Source organism: Gymnoscopelus microlampas (assembly GCF_963454915.1).
Source record: "Gymnoscopelus microlampas genome assembly, chromosome: 5".
Classification (NCBI taxonomy): Eukaryota; Metazoa; Chordata; class Actinopteri; order Myctophiformes; family Myctophidae; genus Gymnoscopelus; species Gymnoscopelus microlampas.
Genome location: NC_139942.1, coordinates 13,309,847 through 13,331,891, shown reverse-complemented (window position 1 = coordinate 13,331,891; position 22,045 = coordinate 13,309,847). Strand labels below are relative to the sequence as shown.

Here is a 22,045-nt window from a genome sequence, read left to right as displayed (position 1 = left end):
TCACAGTGAAGAAGTCATAAATATGAGTTTTCTCATTGATTTAAATAACCTTACATTACAGAGAACCACACAGGAAAAAAAGTTAAAAGAAAAAAAGATCGCTAATCCCTCTCTCTCTCTCTCTCTCTCTCTCTCTCTCTCTCTCTCTCTCCCTCTCTCTCTCTCTCTGTCTCTCTCTCTCTCTCTCTCTCTCTCGAAAAACTGTCGTTTCCGTATTGTTGATTTCTGTTATAAATACTTAACCAGGAAAAGTAAGCAAGGTTGAACCAAAGTTCTGTGTAATAGTACTGTTCATCTCACTGCTTCAGTTCATTCGATCAGCACCTGGTGCAGAGACCGCGGGCCACCACACAACTTAATATAGCCTATCTTATATAACCTGTATCTGTCTCAGACATGCCAAATAAAACCAGCAGAATATAAACCAGCTAAATTCTGTCTTACCGTTTGTCAGTAGAGTTGAATTCCATATAGCCTATTTTCAGTGCTCCTTGTGTAGGATAGCCTGCTCATCCAACTAATTGCAAGACTTTGCGTCAGCTGTTTTCACTCAAAGTTCTGACACTAAACGTGTATACTGCCCTGCCAAGGCAGAGTGCAGTAACTACGAAAACAAAAATCACTGAAAAATGGGTTTAAAGGTGATTCAACTGGTCAGCCAAATGAGATATCGGTATATATGTGATATTACACTAATTGTACATCTGTTCTTGAGGTAATTGTTTATCCCCCAACATCACAAAGGCTAATTTGACCTTTGGGATACCCAAATAAGTCGGTGTGTCCAAAAACGTAGTTACTGCTCTTTGGCTTGGCAGGGCAGTATAGTCAAATATCTCCACTTTTCAATGATATTCACTCGGACAACATTCTCTACATGACGGGATGACATTCATAGCAGCAGCAAACACATGTAAACCTCCTTCAATGAACACACAGTATGGGGTTCCCAAAGTTGGGGTAGCGACCCCACTTGGGGTCGCGGGAGACTGACGGTGGGGTCGCGAAATTATTTTCGGTCATTATATATATAAAAATATATATATATTTTGTATTTTATTTTAAATTCAACAGAATGGATGAAATACAACCTAAAATGATTACAAATAGTATATTTCAATACATTTCAAATGCGCACCGAACGTGCAAGTTTATGTGCATAAATTACCTCCAGGTTTAGGTGGGGTCGCGAGTCAATGGCCGCCTTATTTTGGGGTCGCGGGCTGAAAAGTTTGGGAACCCATGCAGTATGGGACACACAAATTGACAGGTGCGTCGTGGGTTGGTGCGGGATCACACATTTAGATGAATGCTTTCGAGATGAATCGCTCCAGTGATTGTACAGTGAGAAATTAGACAGGGACAAGCTTCAGATAAAAAGAAAGATTGTGTGTGTGTGTGTGTGTGTGTGTGTGTGTGTGTGTGTGTGTGTGTGTGTGTGTGTGTGTGTGTGCAAAATAAATCCTGCATATGGGGTCGTGGTCTAAAAAGGTTTGAGAAGCCCTGAGGCTGTGATAGAAAGAAACGTTTTGTCGTGTCGCTCTATCTCTCTCTGTTTCTCTACACACACACACACACACACACACACACACACACACACACACACACACACACACACACACACACACACACACACACACACACACACAGCTCCTTCGTGTCATGTCTCTCTCTCATGTTTCTCTCCGTCCCTCTCTATCTCCCCCCGCACGGTTGCGCGTGCACCCAGGCAGACACAGAGCCACAAAGCCACGAGGCACAGAAAAGCCACAGGCACGCATGCGCACCTTTGCCAGTTGTAATATAGGGATAAGACTAAGAGCAAAGAGACAAAATACAACCACCCCAATTGTATAAGTTACATTGCATTAACATACAGTACAGTACTCTAACATACTGTACAGATTGGACAAAATATAAATGTATCCATAAAAACAGTTACATAGTGAGGCTTTAATTAATTGGTTGATTTGTGCTTTGTCTGCACTAGTCTGTTATTGATAGCAGCGATTATTATAGAAAAATAATTTAGGATCAAGGATTCAACCAAGCTGTATAATAAATACCAAACATCTGTCACCACGTGCCATCCACCACATCATTGACTGAGCTTCACACTGGTTCACCTGTTTCCTAAAATAAGGCCTTTGTCTCACTGTCAAATTAAGATTATCAGAACAAAGTTGTATGTAAAGCTCATCAGTTTGTTAATTCTCCTTGCAGATTCAGAATTGATTGCAGAGAACAACAACCTGAATGCAGAGAAAAACAACCTGGTCAAAGACCTAGACCAGATACAGTTCAGATATAACAACATGACTGAACAGAAGGGTCAGATACAGTCCAGTTTTGACCTGCTACAGTCCAGCTCTAACAACCTAACTAAAGAGCGAGATAAGCTGAAGAGGATGCTCTTCGGTCAGTGAGACATCAATGTTTTTTTCTTCACTGTTATATCATGTTATATCATCATTTGTCATTACAAAGCATTACTAACTTTATTTTTGGGTTGTTAGACTCACATGGATGGCAGCAATTCGCCAGCAGTTGTTATTACATTTCCAATCTGAGGAAAACCTGGGAGGCTAGCAGACAATACTGTATAGACAGACAATCAGATCTGATGGTCGTACACAGCAAAGAAAAAGAGGTGTGTGTGTGTGTGAGTGTGTGTGTGTGTGTGTGTGTGTGTGTGTGTGTGTGTGTGTGTGTGTGTGTGTGTGTGTGTGTGTGTGTGGTAATTTCTCAAAAATACAACAAACAGTTATTGAGAAGATGTTTTTGAAATGAGCAAAATGTGTTTATTAAGAAGAAACATTGACATTTTCATTGAACATCACTGAAACATTTTCAGAAAAATGAAAAATTCGAACATTCTAACAAAAACAAAAAAAACACTGTTCAGCTTGCGCTTGCAGCAGCGAAGATTGGGCTGTTCAGTGGTCATGCTCAACTGCCTGCAGATTCTGCAGATGTTGCTCACTCTTGGCTGCTGCCACAAAGTCCGTTGTGAGTTTGACTCCACGCTCGGCACAGTCATTCACAATGTTGATGGCACACACATTCACCACACCTGCCTGGAATGATGCACTGGTAGCCCAATCCTCTTCATCCAGAAATTCTGGATCGATGTGCAGCTGGTGCATACCGAACCAGCAGTCTGGGTTGGCGAGGTCGGCCAACCTGGTGGTCGGTGAGAGGACTGGAAGCTTTGGCATGCCGAAACCAGTGCCAAAGCGCTGCTTTGGGGCTTGCATGGGAAGATCATCTAGCTTGTGCTCCAAGATGGCATCCACAAGTGCACGACGCAGCTGGCACCTTGGTGCTGAAGAGTGCCAGGGGCATCATCTCACCGGTCAGGTACCTGAGGTGCCTCTCCAGCGCTTTCATGGCTGATGTTGCAATGCCCTCGTCAACAGACTTGTAGGTTGTGGTAGAGTTTGAGGTCATTCTATGCGGCATCTACGGCTGTGTCACAGGTCAGCCACCATGTTGCGTAGATGTGCGTATTGAAGATGGCATACACCCGAATCTTCGGCACCTACTGCCATGTGGTGATGATGCCCTGGGGAAGCATGGCGATATGCTGCTCCATCAAAGCCAGCTTGAGAGTGTAGAGGAGCTTGGCCATCCAGCACGCCTTGTGCAGAGCTCCGACCGTTGAAAGTATACTGCAGTCTGTGCTGCATCATCTGCACCCAGATAGACAAGACACAGATGCACAAACTTGTGGTAGTCGCCTCGCTTGTAGTCTATCACTGCTGCAGTACACACAGTGAGTTCAGCACATAACCTGCCCAGTAACGGTTGTTCGGCATTGGCAGTAATGTAGTGGGACAATGGGCCACTGTAATTGTGCAGCAGCAAGTTCAGTTGTCCTGCAGACGCCTAAACAAGGTAACTTCTGGTGAGCATGACGTCTCCACCTTGAGATCAGTGAAAATGTGGCTGAGGAGCACCTCACCAATGTGGTGCCGGCACCCGGACCAGAGCAGTGGTCTACCAAGTGAGAGCTGGATGGCAATGCAGGCTGCTGTGATGCAGTGGTGTCAAATACCAGGTTGATAACCTGGTCGGCACAGCACCAGTCCTGCAGTAGCTTGTATGTCAGCCGGGCAATGATCTCTCCGCACGCCTCGTCTTTCCTCTTTGTATACGCTGGCACACCAAGCAGTTTGAGCTGCTCTGCATCTCCAACCACCACTGTCAAACACTCCTCCAACTGGCACACATTGCTGAACATCAGTGTCAACTTGCTGTCCCAGTGCAGGGTGCACATGGGAGATGGTGTCCACTGCTTGTGGTGTTCTTTATTGACAGCCTCCAGGACTTGGCGGCGTGATCGATCTGCTGTCACATAGGATGCTGAAATATTTGCACAATTACCGCCTACAGTAACTCTGAACTTGCGCGTGAAGGCAGCCTGCTGCATCGGTGTGATCTTCAACAGTGTAGCCAGTGACACGAGACTCGGCCGGCTGAGGATGTAGGGTGGAAAGCAGGCTGTGGTGCCAGTCTTCTGTATCGCTATGCTCATCACTTTCGCTCTCCAACATCGCCATTCTGGACTTCACTGTCATTTCCTGCTGCTCCTTGGTAAAGCGTGCCTGCTAGGCAGCTCCCAAAAGTACAACTCATATGAAAATATCCTTAATAAAAGTACATCAACACAAAGAATAGAGAGTAGATTACCTCAATTGTCTTCAGGTCAAGGGTGGAGTCTTTTTGCCTCACAGCATTGTGCTTCGTTAGCATTAGAATTGTCCTTGATTCTCTCAGGTTAGCATGGCTACCAAATAAACATTATGTTGAATGTTGAAATGAAAGTTGTAGCTAAAGTGCATTATGCACAATGTGTTGGTGATGGCAGTAATATCAAATTAGATTTAAAAATAAATTAAAAATAAACAAAAGGTAAAAACATGCATAGTATGCTGGTTACCCCCTTGGCCTTGATGGCCGTTGCACCTCTAAATCACCTCGTATTGCAAAAATATTTTGCATATGTTGTAACAACATGCATTGGAACACTTTTATCACATTAACAGATCAGCAGGTTAAAATTGTATTTTTTGATGCACCCTAGCGTGCGTGCACACAAACACGTGCAACTGTTGTATAGTTTGTATTTCAATAACCAGCAGTCTTTCTGTCCAGGACTTTGTTGAGAGAGTTGCTGGCAGATACCAGAACGTGTGGCTGGGTTTGACTGACAGAGACAACCAAGGAGTCTGGAAGTGGGTAGATGGAACCCCACTGACCACACCAACGTAAGACTTTCATTTTCTCTTCTTCATTTCAACTAACATTTTAACTACATTTCACATAATTGCTGCCTTTGTCTAAATGGTATTAAATGTTAACACATTGGCTGCCATGGACGCAGATCTGCGTTCTTTCAAATAATTCCGTGGGCTGCCAAGAACGCAGATCTGCGTTCTTATGTCTTTTTTGTGGTTTAAGTTATATTGCAATCTTATGCAACCGGTGTCTTCATATAGTCCTTCTACAAAAAAAAAAAACTCCAAAAAAAGTCATGTGATCAAAAAGTCACATGATCAGACCAAAAAGCACAAAGAAGCCTGAAACCCCAGTGTGCCGTCTTGCGCATTCAAACAAACAACACCAAGAGAGACACCGAGAGAGAGAGAGAGAGAGACAGACAGAGCAAGACAGACAGAGGAGCGATTGAGAGAGAAAGTGAGTAGCCTAATTGTTGAGGTTTAGTTTAGTTTATAGTTTGAGTAATTTGAGGTAGAGTTTAGTTTATAGTTTATTTAGTTTATAGTTTATTTAGTTTATAGTTTATATTTAGTTATAGTGTAAGCTACAGATAGTTGAGGGAGAGGAGGTGGACCGGAGTGTCGGAGGGTTTCGAGGTAGAGAGAGGTGCCTAGGTGCCTTTATATTTTAGGTGAGAGAGTAGAAAGAAAGAATAAAAGATGGTAGGGAAACGGACCAAAAAGACCCGACATATTGGGCCCAAGAGGACCGTTCAACCGAGCGATTCTCGCCAAAAGAGGCTGGAGGACTGCATGTCATTCGTAGCTCCGCGGCCGCGACCATCACCCCCTCGACCTGAGCACGTACCGGACTCACAGGAGGACGTTGAACCTGTAAAGGTCTGCTTCACAGCGCCTGAGAGATCACTAGTCCCGCGAACATCACCCCCGCCATTACCCCCTGGACCTGAGCACGTACTGGAGGATTTGAAGCCTTTCAAGGGCTGCTTCACCGCGCCTGAGCTATCGCTAGTTCCACGGTCATCACCCCCGCCATTACCCCCTGGACCTGATGTGAAAGACTGCTTCACCTCGCCCGAGCGATCGCTAGTTTCTGTACCTGTTCTGGACGTACCGGAGCCTCCGGAGGAGGACGTACCAGAACCAGAACCCGAAATCGACACCCGCCCAGCCGAGACCTCGGACGGGGAAGGGAGCTCGGATTTCAGCGACGAGGCCGGGTCTGTTGGCTGGCAGCCAAGCCAGAGATCATTGGAAACCAGTGGTAAGTTCAACACAATATAGTTTTTTCTATTGTTATGGCTCTATTTCATATTTTGATGACTATAGACGATCTACAAGCTCAAAATGCGTCGCGATGCGTGTGTATCTTTTTTTGTTTTACCTACCTTATGTAGAACGTATTATACATACTTTTATCAACTTTATAACAACATTCACCGCACCAAACCGTTCAATCACAATATATTTGTTCTATTGTTATGGCTCTATGTCGTAATAAAGCCGATCTACAAGCTCACAATGCGTTGCGATGCGTGTGTGTCTTTCTTTTTATTATCGTCCGTTCATCACAATATATTTTTTCTATTGTTATGGCTCTATTTCATATTTTGATGAATATAGACGATCTACAAGCTCACAATGCGTCGCGATGCGTGTGTGTCTTTTTTTTTTTGTTATTATCGTCCGTTCATCACAATATATTTTTCTATTGTTATGGCTCTATTTCATATTTTGATGAATATAGACGATCTACAAGCTCACAATGCGTCGCGATGCGTGTGTGTCTTTTTTAGTTTTACATTACCTTATGTAGAAAGTATTATATATACTTGTATCAACTTTATATCAACATTTACCGCACCAAACCGTTCAATCGCAATATATTTGTTGAATTGTTATGGATCTATTTCGTAATAAAGCCGATCTACAAGCTGTGTGTGTGTGTGTGTGTGTGTGTGTGTGTGTGTGTGTGTGTGTGTGTGTGTGTGTGTGTGTGTGTGTGTGTGTGTGTGTGTGTGCTTATTGGACGATAGTGTAGCCCTGTGGATTGCTACGGTATTACCCCATAACCCTAATTATGAATGAATATTATGTATTTTATCATGGGTCTATGCATGTGATTTATTTGATTATGATGAAGCTTATGAATTTACTATGGTGCAGTAGACCTGGCTCGTTTTTGGGGGTGTGGGAGGGGGGGCTACTTCAAAGGGAAGAGAGGTTAGGTCATGTAAATAACAACAAATCCTTTGTTTTGGGTCATCGTAAGGCTAAAACAACAAATCCTCTGATCTTGTTGTGGGTCACCATTAGGGCTGTCAACAAGGATTTTCAAGTCCCTTTGATGTTATTTTCAAATGTCTGAAGAGTATATACGTTTATATCTGGTTTTGTGGGCTGCCAGGTGCACTATAGCCCCCACCTCTGATCCACTGTCATTTGTCAAAATCTTCAAAGGCCACTAAGGGGCATGTCATGTAAACAACATACATATATTTGGTTTCAGATGAAGAAGATTTTGAGGACAGACAGGTCACCAGAAGGGCAGCAGTGGGATCAGCTGTGTGTCTTGAGAAAGGTAATGCTTTTCTATCTATATATATGTTGAATATAATGTCTATACATCATTACAGTGCAATCAGACAATACAGTACAACACAGGATGTAAGGAGACAAATTGTTGTAGTGATCACATGGAAAGTGAACTGGTGTCATCATAAACTAGGACAACCATGACAATGTTATGTTTTACTGTGATCTCAGACGGGGCAGGTGGACAGGAGAAAGGGAGAAGGAGAAAGGGAGCAGGAGGAGGAGAATCTTCGCGTGTTGGCGAAGGTAAACACATTTCTATCTTACATTTGCACCACAAGTTTATATGTTGAATAGAATATCTAGGACCCCAATAGATGATGTGGTATGTTATATTGATGTGTGACACACACACACACACACACACACACACACACACACACACACACACACACACACACACACACCTTTTTAGACAAGGTGTTTGGAACATATATTTACCACATATGCTTTACTGTGATCTCAGACGGGGCAGGTGGACAGGAGAAAGGGAGAAGGAGAAAGGGAGCAGGAGGAGGAGAATCTTCGCGTGTTGGCGAAGGTAACTACATTTCTATCTTACATTTGCACCACAAGTTTATATGTTGAATAGAATATCTAGGACCCCAATAGATGATGTGTTATGTTATAGTGTAATACATTGCTGTGTGTCTCTCACACACACACACACACACACACACACACACACACACACACACACACACACACACACACACACACACACACACACCTTTTTAGACAAGGTGTTTGGAACATATATTTACCACATATGCTTTACTGTGATCTCAGACGGGGCAGTTGGACAGCCGAAGGGGAGAAGCAGGAGAAAGAGAAAGGGAGCAGGAGGAGGAGGAGAATCTTCGCGTGTTGGCGAAGGTAAACACATTTCTATCTTACATTTGCACCATAAGTTTATATGTTGAATAGAATATCTAGGACCCCAATAGATGATGTGTTATGTTATAGTGTAATACATTGCTGTGTCTCACACACACACACACACACACACACACACACACACACACACACACACACACACACACACACACACACACACACACACACACACACACACACACACACACACACACACACACACACACACACACACACAGTATGTGGTATTGCACTCTTGTCAACCAATGATGATAATGAATGATATGTATTTTATCATAGATCTATGCATGTGATGTATTTGATTATGATGAATCTTATGAATTTACTATGGTGCAGTAGACTTGTAGATCTGCTCCTTTTTTTGGGGGGGTGGGGGGGGCCTACTTCAAAGGGAAGAGAGGTCATGTAAAACAACAAATCCTCTGATCTTGTTGTGGGTCACCATTAGGGCTGTCAACAAGGATTTTCAAGTCCCTTTGATGTTATTTTCAAATGTCTGAAGAGTAGGCCACTAAGGGGCATGTCATGTAAACAACATACATATATTTGGTTTCAGATGAAGAAGATTTTGAGGACAGACAGGTCACGAGAAGGGCAGCAGTGGGATCAGCTGTGTGTCTTGAGAAAGGTGATTCTATCTATATATATGTTGAATATAATGTCTATACATCATTACAGTGCAATCAGACAATACAGTACAACACAGGATGTAAGGAGACAAATTGTTGTAGTGATCACATGGAAAGTGAACTGGTGTCATCATAAACTAGGACAACCATGACAATGTTATGTTTTACTGTGATCTCAGACGGGGCAGGTGGACAGGAGAAACGGAGAAGCAAGAGAAGGAGAAAGGGAGGAGGAGAATCTTCGTGTGTTGGCGAAGGTAACTACATTTCTATCTCAAATTTGCACCATAAGTTTATATGTTGAATAGAATATCTGGACCCCAATAGATGATGTGTTATGTTATAGAGTAATACATTGATGACACACACACACACCTTTTTAGACAAGGTGTTTGGAACATATATTTACCACATTATGTTATGTTTTACTGTGATCTCAGACGGGGCAGGTGGACAGGAGAAAGGGAGAAGGAGAAAGGGAGCAGGAGGAGGAGAATCTTCGCGTGTTGGCGAAGGTAACTACATTTCTATCTTACATTTGCACCACAAGTTTATATGTTGAATAGAATATCTAGGACCCCAATAGATGATGTGTTATGTTATAGTGTAATACATTGCTGTGTGTCTCACACACACACACACACACACACACACACACACACACACACACACACACACACACACACACACACACACACACACACACACACACACACACACACACACACACACACACACACACACCTTTTTAGACAAGGTGTTTGGAACATATATTTACCACATATGCTTTACTGTGATCTCAGACGGGGCAGTTGGACAGCCGAAGGGGAGAAGCAGGAGAAAGAGGAAGGGAGCAGGAGGAGGAGGAGAATCTTCGCGTGTTGGCGAAGGTAACTACATTTCTATCTTACATTTGCACCACAAGTTTATATGTTGAATAGAATATCTAGGACCCCAATAGATGTGTTATGTTATAGTGTAATACATTGCTGTGTGTCTCACACACACACACACACACACACACACACACACACACCTTTTTAGACAAGATGCTTGGGACATATATTTACCACATTTATGTTTTACTGTGATCTCAGGTGGTGGTGAGGAGGAGGAGGAGGAGGAGGAGGAGGAGGAGGAGGAGGCAGCATTTTATGCAGTACCACACCGTAAAAGAAGAGGTAAGGACTTTTTTCTGTTCTGCTCATCACACCTCGTACCACACAAATAAAAAAGTATGTATTTTATGGTAATTATATATTTCTATAATTCACAGATCGTGGTGGCAGGCCTCCAGTTGTAGAGGATGTGTGGCAGGAAACGGAATTTCACCCACGGACCGACATTCCTTTCACTGCTGTTCCGGGTCCTCGCAACGCTGCAGCTGAGATCGAGTCGGATATCCCCGCAGACTTTCTGTCGCTGTTCCTTACAGATGAACTGCTCCAGATGATCTGTGATGAAACCAACAGATACGCTACGCAGTACATCGCGGCTGAAGACCAGAGTGAGACTCCGCATCCATGTGCCAGAACACTGGCATGGCGTAAACTCAAAGTGGGAGAACTAAAGAACTTCTTGGGCCTGCTGCTCCTCACTGGCATAGTGCGCAAACCTGCCATCGAACATTATTGGGCGACTGATGAGGCTCCTTATACACCATTCTTCAGCAGAACAATGTCTAGGAACAGGTTTCAGATAATATGGCGCTTTCTGCACTTCACTGACAATGAGGCGATGAGTGCTGCTGAAATTGAAGCTATGAGAGTGGATGACGGTGAGTCTATAGATCCTGCTCGCAAGCTGTGGAAAATCAACCCAGTCTTGGACTACCTCCGCATCAAGTTCAAGGAAATGTTTGTTCCAGGTCTCAACATCTCCATCGACGAAGGAATGCTTCTGTGGCGGGGGCGTCTGGCCTTCAGGGTGTACAACCCCCAGAAACCCATCAAATATGGAATCAAGTCTTATATATTGTGTGACTCCGAAACGGGTTACTGCTACAGCCTGAAGCCATATAGTGGAAAAGGATCTTCCCTTCCAGATACTATCACTTTCTTGCTGGATGGGCTTTCGGGTCATGGGTACCGTTTGTTTATGGATAACTATTATAACTCTGTGTCTATGTGCAAACTCCTTCTGAGTAAGAACATCCATGCCTGTGGTACCATGAGAAAAAAGAGAGGGGAACCACTAGACATGAGGGAGCTCACAATGTCCAGCCTGAAAGCAGGAGAACGAAAGATGTTGCACAATGGCACAGTGATGCTACTGGCATGGCGGGACAAACGCATCGTTCGGACAATCACAACGTTCCACAAGGATGAGATGGAGACTGAGATGGTGAGGCAGAAGGGCCACAGAGGGAAAGTGCCAGTGGAGAGGCCATCCTGTATCTGTGACTATAAAAAGAACATGAATGCAGTGGACAGAATGGACCAGAACATCAGCTACTATCCCTTCGTCAGGAAGTCAGCGAAATGGACAAACAAGTTTGTGGTTTACCTTTTCCAGATCAGCTTATACAATGCATTTGTCATTTACAAGGCAAGGAATCCGAAGGGCAAGTGTAAGTGTATGTACGAATTTTTGCTCAGTGTCATCACCTCTTGGACAGCTGTGAGTCATGCCCCAGTCCCAGCAGATGTCCCAGTCCCAGCAGACCCACCTGTCCCCGCCCCCACCCCGCCCCCGCCCCCGCCCGCACCCCCCCAGCCCCCCCTGGCCTGCCCCGCCCCCCCCCCCGCCGACCCCCCCGCCGACCCCCCCGCCACCGCGGCACCCCCCCCTCCCCGCCCCGCTCCACCCCCTCCCCGCCCCCCTCCCCGCCCCGCTCCCCGCTCCCCGCCCGTGCTCCTAGAAGACCATATGCACCAAGAAAAGACCCGGCGAGCAGGCTGAATGGTGACGTTACAGCCCATAAGCTTGTCCCAATCCCCCGCACAGCCAAAAGAAAGTACGCAGCCAAGAAGTGCAGGGTTTGTACCCGAAGGGGAGGGAGGAAAGAAAGCAGGTTACAGTGTAAAAGCTGTAGGGTGCCTCTCTGTGTGGAGTGTACCACTGACTACCACACAAAGCCAAAATATTTTTGAACTAGAAAAAGTGCTCCTCGGAGCACAGGTCTCCGCCAGGTCAGGTACGTTATTGTGGCCTCCTGGTAGCGCTATAATAGCCAATGTGAAAAGGTTGTCATGTTTTCTCAGGCCTTTCACGGCAATCGGACATTGCATTCATGATTTGAGGAATTTTGTGTCAAAAATGTGTTTTGCTAAATTAGACCTGCTGGTGGCGCTATAACAGGCCAATGTGAAAAGGGTGCCATTTCTTCCTCGGCCTAGTGGGAATGTGCGTGTGAAATTTCACGGAAATCGCATGCTGCGTTTATGATTTGAGGCATTTTGTTCAAAACGGACCAATCCTGCAAACTTTGGAAGCCAACCTTAGCCAATAAGGATAGAATATGGAAAATCGGACAGATCCATGTTGATCACATGACTATAGAGATACTGTGTACTGATTTGCATGATGTTTGGATGAAATCTGTAGGAGTAAATGGGTTTTGCACAAATCGGCCTCCTGGTGGCGCTATAACAGGCACAAATGAAAGTTTGAAAACATCTACTGTACATTTGTGTACTGTACAGAATGTCTGTAATTGTAGTGTTGTACTGTCACACTGAAGGCGAAAATAAACGGGTCGAATCTCTTTAGTGCTTGAGAGTCTGTTTCTTGTGAAACTTTTCTGACATTTTGAATTTGATTTATTATTGTTATTTGATGTGTATATCAGTGGTTCTCAAACTTTTTCAGGTCAAGTACCCCTAAATGAATGCGGATTTGGTCGCGGACCCCCATCAGAAAAGAGTTCCAGATGTGGTGATAAAAATGTAAAAAATATTCAAACATTTTCAAAGAATATCAAGATTTTTGGAAAATAGCTGATGTGTATATATAGGGCCCTGGGGGTCCCCGGACCCCACTTTGGGAACCCCTGCATTAAACCACGGACCACCATAACTCTGAGAGTGTACAAATGGAACCAAATGGACCCTTACGGGTCCATTTGGTTCCATTTGTACACTCTCAGATTTACAGCAACATAAGGGTCCATTTGGTTACTAACTATCCAACATTTATCTGGGTACCCCCTGGAACCCACTCAAGGACCCCTGGGGGTCCCCGGACCCCACTTTGAGAACCATGGGTGTATATAACTTGAGTTTGAACAAGTTGAACTAATCTTGCACTTTGGAGTGAAACGGTAATGACATAGGTATAAACAGCACCATAAAAGGTCATTCAAAAGTTTTTTTTTTTTTTTTTTTTCTTTTATAAACTATTACTTTTAAAAGATTTTTGATTGTTTTGTTCTTTTTTCACTAAAACGGCCATAACTCTCTTTCTAGAGAAAAGGATCAAATTTTGGTGAAAGCGAGCTGTATTCAACTACCTCTAGCTAAAAAACGGAACATGCTATCAACTCACTTTCTTTTCAGGATTAAAGCAGAGATTCTATTCTTCGATTTGAGATATTCCATGTGTTCATAGTCCAAGCACAAAATATTCTGTGGCTCTGCGAAGATTGGCCAGAATGCTCAAAATAGCTGGCAAGGGCAGCTATGGACTATGTTTTAACTCTGGCAGTCAATGTGTTAATATAAAAAAACAAACATGCCACTATCACTACTATCACTGAGACAATTATACTTACTGTCTATTTCACTATCCAGTTAATTTGTATCATATTATCTAGAATACAATTTGAGGTCATGAATAACAAACACAATATTTAGAGGGGAGAAAATATAAAGGCATTGTGATGTTTTAAATGTTCCAACTGTAGGTACTGGATGCGTGGTGAGCCTGATAACAACCATCGAAAAAAAGATTGTGCTGTGTTTTGGAATGGAGATAATAAAGGATGGTACGACAAAACATGTGATGAAAATATCCATTGGATCTGTGAAAAAGTTCTGTGCTGAAATCATCATTTTCACAATGTAGTAGGTGTATTTTCATGTGGTAGTTTATTTTTATTTTTAGGTTTACCTGCCTTGTAATTCTACCCAATATGAACTGTAGATATTACATTACAATTGATATTCATATGTTCTCCACATGCTATACAGGTGGTGTATGCAGACTGTATTCTAGCAACAAAGAGTTAGTTGTTAACTGCAGGAGATGCATGTCTGTAATTGTTTGATTTCTTCAAATACTCCAAAAATAAATAAATAAACATATACTGTAACAAGCAAAAGTTTATTTTCCTACAGCCTAAAGATACAGCATATTCAATAATAAATGGCTATGACCACGTGGAAAGAAGGTTTTTATCACAAGAACTATATTGCTATAAAATATTATGATTTGCAAGTTAAAACTGCATAACGATAATCTAGGTCTAGCTGATGTACATATGAGAATAATAAGCACATTGTTCAGACCTGCAGCATAAGATAGACCACATCCTGGTGAAGTAGGCCTACAGGATGCTCCAAATGGGTTTTGGATTGCTTTGTTGTGTTCAAGCTCTTCTCAACATTAGTCTCCGACTCTCTCTCTGTAAGCCAAGTTTCATAACAATGTATTTTATGTTTTATATATAGTAGCTAACATGGGTTTTAATTCAAATTCATTAGCATATATTATGCCCCACTTAATGTATTAATAGTTGCAGTAATAGATTTAGTAGCATCAACATAAACTGTAATGCATTGTTGGTTGGAGCATTGACAATCGTATCAATAAATTTAAATCTCTGTCAGTGAGTGAGTGTTGGAGTGGGTCACCAGTGTATCTCAAGAACAAACTGGGCAATTGCCCAGGGACCAGGGTGCTTAGGGGTGCCTAGGGGTGCCAAGGGGTGCCAAAGGGCAGAGTGCCACAGGTACATTTGTTTTTATTATCCCCGACAGACGAAGGATTGTCTCCACCGGAGACAAAACACAATTTTTGCTACTTTTGCTACTAATGGGGAACTACTACAGATTTGTTTTCCGTTTACTGCTAAAGATAAAAATAAAGTATTATTAAAAAAAAAAAAAAAAAGAAACACAAAATCTGAATAATTTTTCAAGAGAATTTCAGACATTTCAAGAACAAAAAAACTAAGAACAGGAAAAAAGATTGGCTATTTTCACTTGTTTGAGTCCTGGGGACATTTTGAGCTAAAGAGTGGTTAACCTTTATGCCACTGTTGCCATTGCTGCCCTGATCTGCCCTGAGCTGAGCACAATGCACTGCTCTCAGGGGTCATTTGTTTAGTCATTACTCGTTATTGAATCCACCTGGAACAAACTCATTGATAATACAGTTCAGCGCAATCTAACCTAACCGTGAATACTCCTCCTTTCTCCAGTCCATTAGGCAGGTTTTATTTCAAAATAATGATCTACTCACCATTCATTATCCCACTTATTACACAGCTATTTGATACAGCAATTACTACATTGATAACAAAATGTAACAGCTATATGATTTAATTGATTTTAAATTGTGTGCCGAAGTGATGATCAAATATGAATCAATATTATGTAAATTTCTCACCTTAAATGTTTTCCAAATCATTCTTTAATGTAGTTACTGTTTAGCTGTGAAATTACATGGTTTGTTTGTTTTGCACAGCTGCCTTGTTGAATAGGGCAACAACCAAGCATTAAAGCAGCACCATGTAACTTTCTTCTTCTACCCCTCGGTCAGTGAGACATCAATGTTTTTTTCTGTATCATATGTTATATCATCATTTGTCATAACAAACCATTGCTAACTTTATTCTTTGTTTTTTGGAATCACCCGAATGGCAGAAATTTGCCAGCAGTTGTTATTACATCTCTAATGAGAGGAAAACCAGAACAGCAGACAATACAGATAGAGACACACAATCAGATCTGATGGTCGTAGACAGCAAAGAAAAACAGGTGGTGTGTGTGTGTGTGTGTGTGTGTGTGTGTGTGTGTGTGTGTGTGTGTGTGTGTGTGTGTGTGTGTGTGTGTGCGTGTGTGTGCTCGTGCCGCGAGCGTGTGTGTGTGTGTGTGTGTGCGTGTGCGCACGCGTGTGTGTTATAATGATAAAGGATGGTACGACAGATCATGTTATGAAACTAACCGCTGGATCTCTGAAAGAGTTACAGTATGTGTTGAAATCACCATTTTCACAATGTAGTGAGGAATGTATGACTGTATGGAGGAGAGGAGACGAGAGGAGTGGAGGAATGAAGAGGAGGAGACGACGAGGTAGGAGAGGAGGAGAGGAAAGGAGGAGAGTTCTGTGCAGCTAACATTTATGAAAATCCCTCCAGAGTGGAATACCTTCCATCTTTGGTATTAGTTCTAATGTCCCACACACAGCAGTGTGGTGAGCATTTTCTGTAACAGTTGCTCACAACGTGACATTTGTTCCAATGAGAGAAGAACGCTGGAGCAGCACGGACTATTTAAGCCTTTTATTTAATGCAGTGCAAGTAAAGGGTTTGACTGACGTTTCGGTCTTTCGACCTTCCTCAGAGTTATGACATTTGACATTTGTTCCTTTTGGTCTAACCTCTTTAAAGCAATTAAGGACAGGCTGTCATGCAAGCAGGCAGGCAGGCAGGCAGACAGACAGACAGACAGACAGACAGACAGACAGACAGACAGACAGACAGACAGACAGACAGATAATGATGATGTATGTCAGCGCAAAAGGCACAACAATAGCAAATTAAGTCACCAGAACTATCAAATAACTAAAAACTTTTAATAACGCACAACAGCAGGAAAACACTCTAGACCTCTCTCAGCGTTTCTGAAATCTGTGGGTGTGAAGTGTGGTTTTACAATATTTAACAATATGTAAACTTCCTCTTTTGTGACTTCTGTTTTCCAACAAAGTACGCAACAAATCTAGTTTGAAGATGAACCAGAATGAGTGAGGACGTGTACGCCATACCAGACCTTACAAAGAAGGTCAGATATGGCCGAGGAAAGAGAGAGCAGGAGATGGAGGAGAGAGGAGAGAGAGAAGAGAGGATAGTAGACATCTATGTCACTGCAGACGACCTTGAACTTGTCCATGGGACACAGCAGGATGCTGTGCAGAAGAACACAGCACAGGAGCAGAATGAAGGTACAAATACATCCTACAATGATTCACTAACACATCTGGAACACCACAATATGTTTTACACATCAAAGGAAGAACTTTCAAATCAAATGAAATCAAACTTTATTTAAATAGCACAATTTCAAAAAAAAAAAACTTTAGTCGACCAAAGTGCTGTGCAGGTCAAGAAACAATGCAACAAAACAATAAAATCAAATGCAATCAGACAAACACTCAAACAGGAGGTGATCAAGTTAAAATAAAGCTTGGCTGTGATTAAAAACCAAGTCGAAAAAGACTTAAAAACCTGGATGGACTGGACGGATCGAATGTGAAAGGGAAGATCATTCCAGAGCCTGGGAGCAGCAGACACAGCAAAAGCACGGTCGCCCCTGGCTTTCAGTCGGGCGGTAGTCAATAACGAGAGGTCAGCTGACCTTAAAGCTCTAACTGGGTTATGGCGTTCATCAATGAGTTCAGCCAGGTAAAGGGGGGCCAGCCCACTGAAGGATTTAAAAGCAGTTATCGAGATTTTAAAATCGATCCTACATTTGATAGGGAGCCAATGGGGTGAGGACAGGACTGGGGAGATGTAAGATTTAGACCAGTGTTTTAGAACAGTGGTTCAGTGGTTCTCAAAAATGGCAGATCTACAAGCTTGCGAGCCACATCTGCTGTTTTTGAAAATGTTCTGGGGGGTCTCTGGCACAAAACATTTTCAGATGAGGGTCCACGGACAAATACATATCATTTTGTGGGTCCTTGACACGACAAAGTTTGAGCATTACTGATTTAGAAGGCATTTTTAGAATCAGGTCTTAATGGGTTAAGAACATAAATGACTTGTTATCTGTCATAAAGCATCATAACTTGTTAAAACCATCTGTAGTATCCTCATATCTATTGTTTTTCAGGCTCTGATCAGTCAAAGAACAATCATTCCAGAGCTGCTGCAGTGTGTCTGGTGCTGCTGAGTCTTCTATTGGCTGTCATCATTGGTCTGGTCATAAAGTGTGAGTGTCATTCTATGAACACTGTCTTTACATGTATATGTGTGTCGGAAATAGTGTTGATGGCTGTTGATTGGAATACTTTGGCCTCTATTTTGAGTCAGGGCTCAAGGTGGAATGACCATTTCTGGAGGCGAAGTGCTGTGTTTTCCCCTGCCTGCATGTATTTTGTGTTTTGGGGACTCACACAGCACGATATGCTTCATCCACCTGCTTAGACGGACCGGCATATATAACAAAGTGCACACTTGTCTATTGCTATTTTCAGCACACTTTAGTTGGCGGAGGCAAAACCAAGATAGACTTCCCTCAAGATGGAAAACTTAATTTTAACCTTTTGAAATGCATTCTAACCCACACATGAAAATGGTTAAATGCTTGTGTCGCAGAAAACTATTGTAACACAATGCACAATATTGAATAGGGTTGTGTATTAATTGCCAATACGTTGGTGATACGATGAATATCACGATACAGAGGTCAAAATTGAATATATTGCGAGATTGTAAGCAATGTTGACAAAATCTTCTCTTATGGGGGTCCCTTAAACGAAAGCTTTTTAAAATGGGGAACCACAGCCAAATGCATATCCTCGACACAATTTTTTTTAAAGAATGACTGTACAGTTTAAACACCCACCATATGAAATGCAGTATGATCATATCATGTACCGGACATAGTTTGATCATTGCTTAAGTCTAATGATGAGAATGTAGTGGACTAGTGTCTAAAGCTTCAAATAGGACCAGTGTCAAACATATTAACTGTATTATTTCCTCCCAATATAATTCTCGATCTTCCATTTGATCTTGAGATAATTATGTTTGTGAGGCTTTTCTTCCATGAGTGTGGACCAGAACACACTTTTTATAGTTCTTTATTTACCCAGGTAGTAGCTGAGCACAAGTTCTCATTTTCAGCAACACTCTGCACATCGGCAGACACAGAGAGACTCACACATTAAAGGGATAGTTCACCCCAAAAAAATCGATTAGTCGCCACATGGAGACTAGAATTCGTCGATATTTTCCTAAGCCAATAATCTGATGACAAGCGGACCGGTAGGAGACACAAAGGAGACTCTTCGGTTTTCATCACCCTGAATGAGGTTTATTTAAAAAAGAATCACCTGCTCGCTATTCATTATTCCACTTATTACAAAGGTATTTAAATAAAGCAATTAATACATCGATAAAATGTAACAACAAAATGATTTAATTGATTGTAAAATAATGTAATTGCTTATGGTAAAGAAATATCTAGTTCATTAGATTAGCTATGTCAGGTGTGTCCAGTATAACAGGTCAATATTATGTCACTGCATTGCCAATGTATCACCCTAAGCAAATTCCAAAGGTTTTCCAAATCATTCTTTAGTGTAGCTACTGTTTAGCTATACAATTACATTGTGTGTTTGTTTTGCACAGCTGCCTTGTTGAATAGGACAACAACCATTCATGTGCATTGTCTCCAGCAGTCTGTTATTGATAGCAGCGGTCATTATAGAAAAATAACAGACCATTGAATTTAGTGATTTATCAATCAGGATCAAATATTCAACCAAGCTATGTAATAAATACCAAACATCTGTCACCACGCCCCACCCACCACGCCGTTCACTGAGCTTCACACCGGTTCACCGGTTACCCCAAAATAGAGTCCTTTGTCTCACCGCCAATTGAAGATTATCAGAACAAAGTTGTACGTACAGTAAAGCTCATTAGTTTGTTGATTTTCCTTCTTACAGATTCTGAATTGAATACAGAGAAAAACAACCTACAGTCCAAATATAACAATGTAACTGAACAGAAGGATCAGATACAGTCCAGTTTTGACCAGTTACTGTCCAGATATAACAATGCAACTAAAGAGCGAGATGACCTGAAGAAGAGACTCTGTGGTCAGTGAGAAATCGCTGTTTTTATTAATTATTATATCATGTTGTTCATCATTTACCATTAATATGAGCAAACAGTTGCTAACTTTACTATTTTGTTGTTAGAATCATATGGATTTACATTTGATGGTGGTGCGTGTTATTACGTCTCACCCTCGGCCGAGTCGAAAACCTGGGAGGACAGCAGACAATACTGTAGAGACAGACAATCAGACCTGATGGTCATAAACAGCAAAGAAAAACAGGTATGAATTGTGTGTGTGTGTGTGTGTGTGTGTGTGTGTGTGTGTGTGTGTGTGTGTGTGTGTGTGCGTGTGTGCGTGCGTGCGTGCGTGCGTGCGTGCGTGCGTGCGTGCGTGCGTGCGTGCGTGCGTGCGTGCACGCATGTGCATGTAATGCACATGCGTGCATTACATGCATTCAGTAACCAGCATCTTTTCTGTCCAGGACTTTGTTGAGAGAGTTACTGGCAGAGACGAGAACATGTGGCTGGGTTTGACTGACATACAGAGAAAAGGAGTCTGGATGTGGGTAGATGGAACGCCACTGACCACACCAACGTAATACTTTACCTTACATTTAACTGTTTTTTTATTTCAACTAACATTTTTTACTATATTTCACATATTTGCTGCCTTTGTCTAAGTGGTACTTAATGTTAATATGACAATTATACCGATTTTCTATCACTATCCAGTTATTACAGTTAATTTGTAACTAATATCTAGAATATAATTTTAGGTCATGACTAACAAAGAAAATATTTAGAGGGGAAAACAGTATTGTAATGTGTTCAATGTTCCTACTTCATCAGGTACTGGGGTCCTGGTCAGCCTGATAAAAAGCATGCTGGGGGAGGAGGAGTTGACAGAGTAAACTGTGCTGTGTTTTGGAATGGAGAGAAGAAAGGATGGTTTGACAATTCATGTTTTTACACTAGTCGTTGGATCTGTGAAAGAGTTCTGTGTTGAAATCATCATTTTCACAATGTATCAAGCTGGTGTGTTGATGGGTGTATTCATTCACATGTAGTTTATGTGTTTGCTTTTATTTGGTTTAACTGCCTTGTAGCTAATTCTACCCAATATGTACTGTACTGTAGATATTACATTACAATTGATATTAATATTTTCATTATTAAAGGGTAGCCAATACAATGAGAATAACATGAACTTAACAGCCGTTTGTTACATTTTAATACCATGTCATTGTTTTTTTTAATATTACATTAAAAAAAATATTTGGCAATGTAAACGTCTGTTTCCTCATGCTAATAAAGCCCCTTTGAATTTAATTGAATTGACAATGTTTCTCTCTGGCCACCAGGCTGCTGCAGTATGCTACAAGGAGAAGGAGGCAGTCAGGACCGAAGTGTAATAATAATTACAGTATGTTACAGTATGGCTGAAGTGTTTAATGTATGTTTTGTAATAATACATCTACAAAGTAACATAGTAACTAAAGTTTTCAAATAATTGTGGAGTAAAAGTATAATATTTTCCTCTAATATGTAGTGGAGTAGAAGTAAAAGTATTGAAAATTGGAAATATTCCAGTAAAGTAAAAAATACCTCAAAACTGTAGTTAAGTACAATACTTGAGTACATGTATTTAGTTACTTTACACCACTGCCTGTATGTAGGTTTGACCTTGGTTTAAGGCAATGATTAGGTTAAAAATAACTTTTTAGGGT

The 22,045-nt window shown here is 41.9% G+C and overlaps 1 protein-coding gene across 5 annotated transcripts in view; it reads left to right on the top strand.

Moving 5' to 3' along the window:
- The window catches only part of LOC311046270 (uncharacterized protein), a 249,409-nt gene that overhangs the window by 830 nt on the left and 226,534 nt on the right, over window positions 1–22,045 (top strand). For 2 of the 5 annotated variants that reach the window (XR_014600854.1, XM_084058484.1), the window contains exons 3-5: window positions 2,224–2,418; window positions 2,517–2,650; window positions 5,158–5,270. Coding sequence is in view for 4 of the 5 variants with exons in the window: in XM_084058484.1 (XP_083914610.1) it covers window positions 2,224–2,418; window positions 2,517–2,650; window positions 5,158–5,270 (442 nt within the window). In the remaining variant the exon portion in view is untranslated. Of the gene's footprint in view, window positions 1–2,223; window positions 2,419–2,516; window positions 2,651–5,157; window positions 5,271–14,207; window positions 14,401–22,045 lie in introns of those variants that run through there. The other 3 variants (XM_084058485.1, XM_084058483.1, XM_084058486.1) reach the window with 3 other exon arrangements.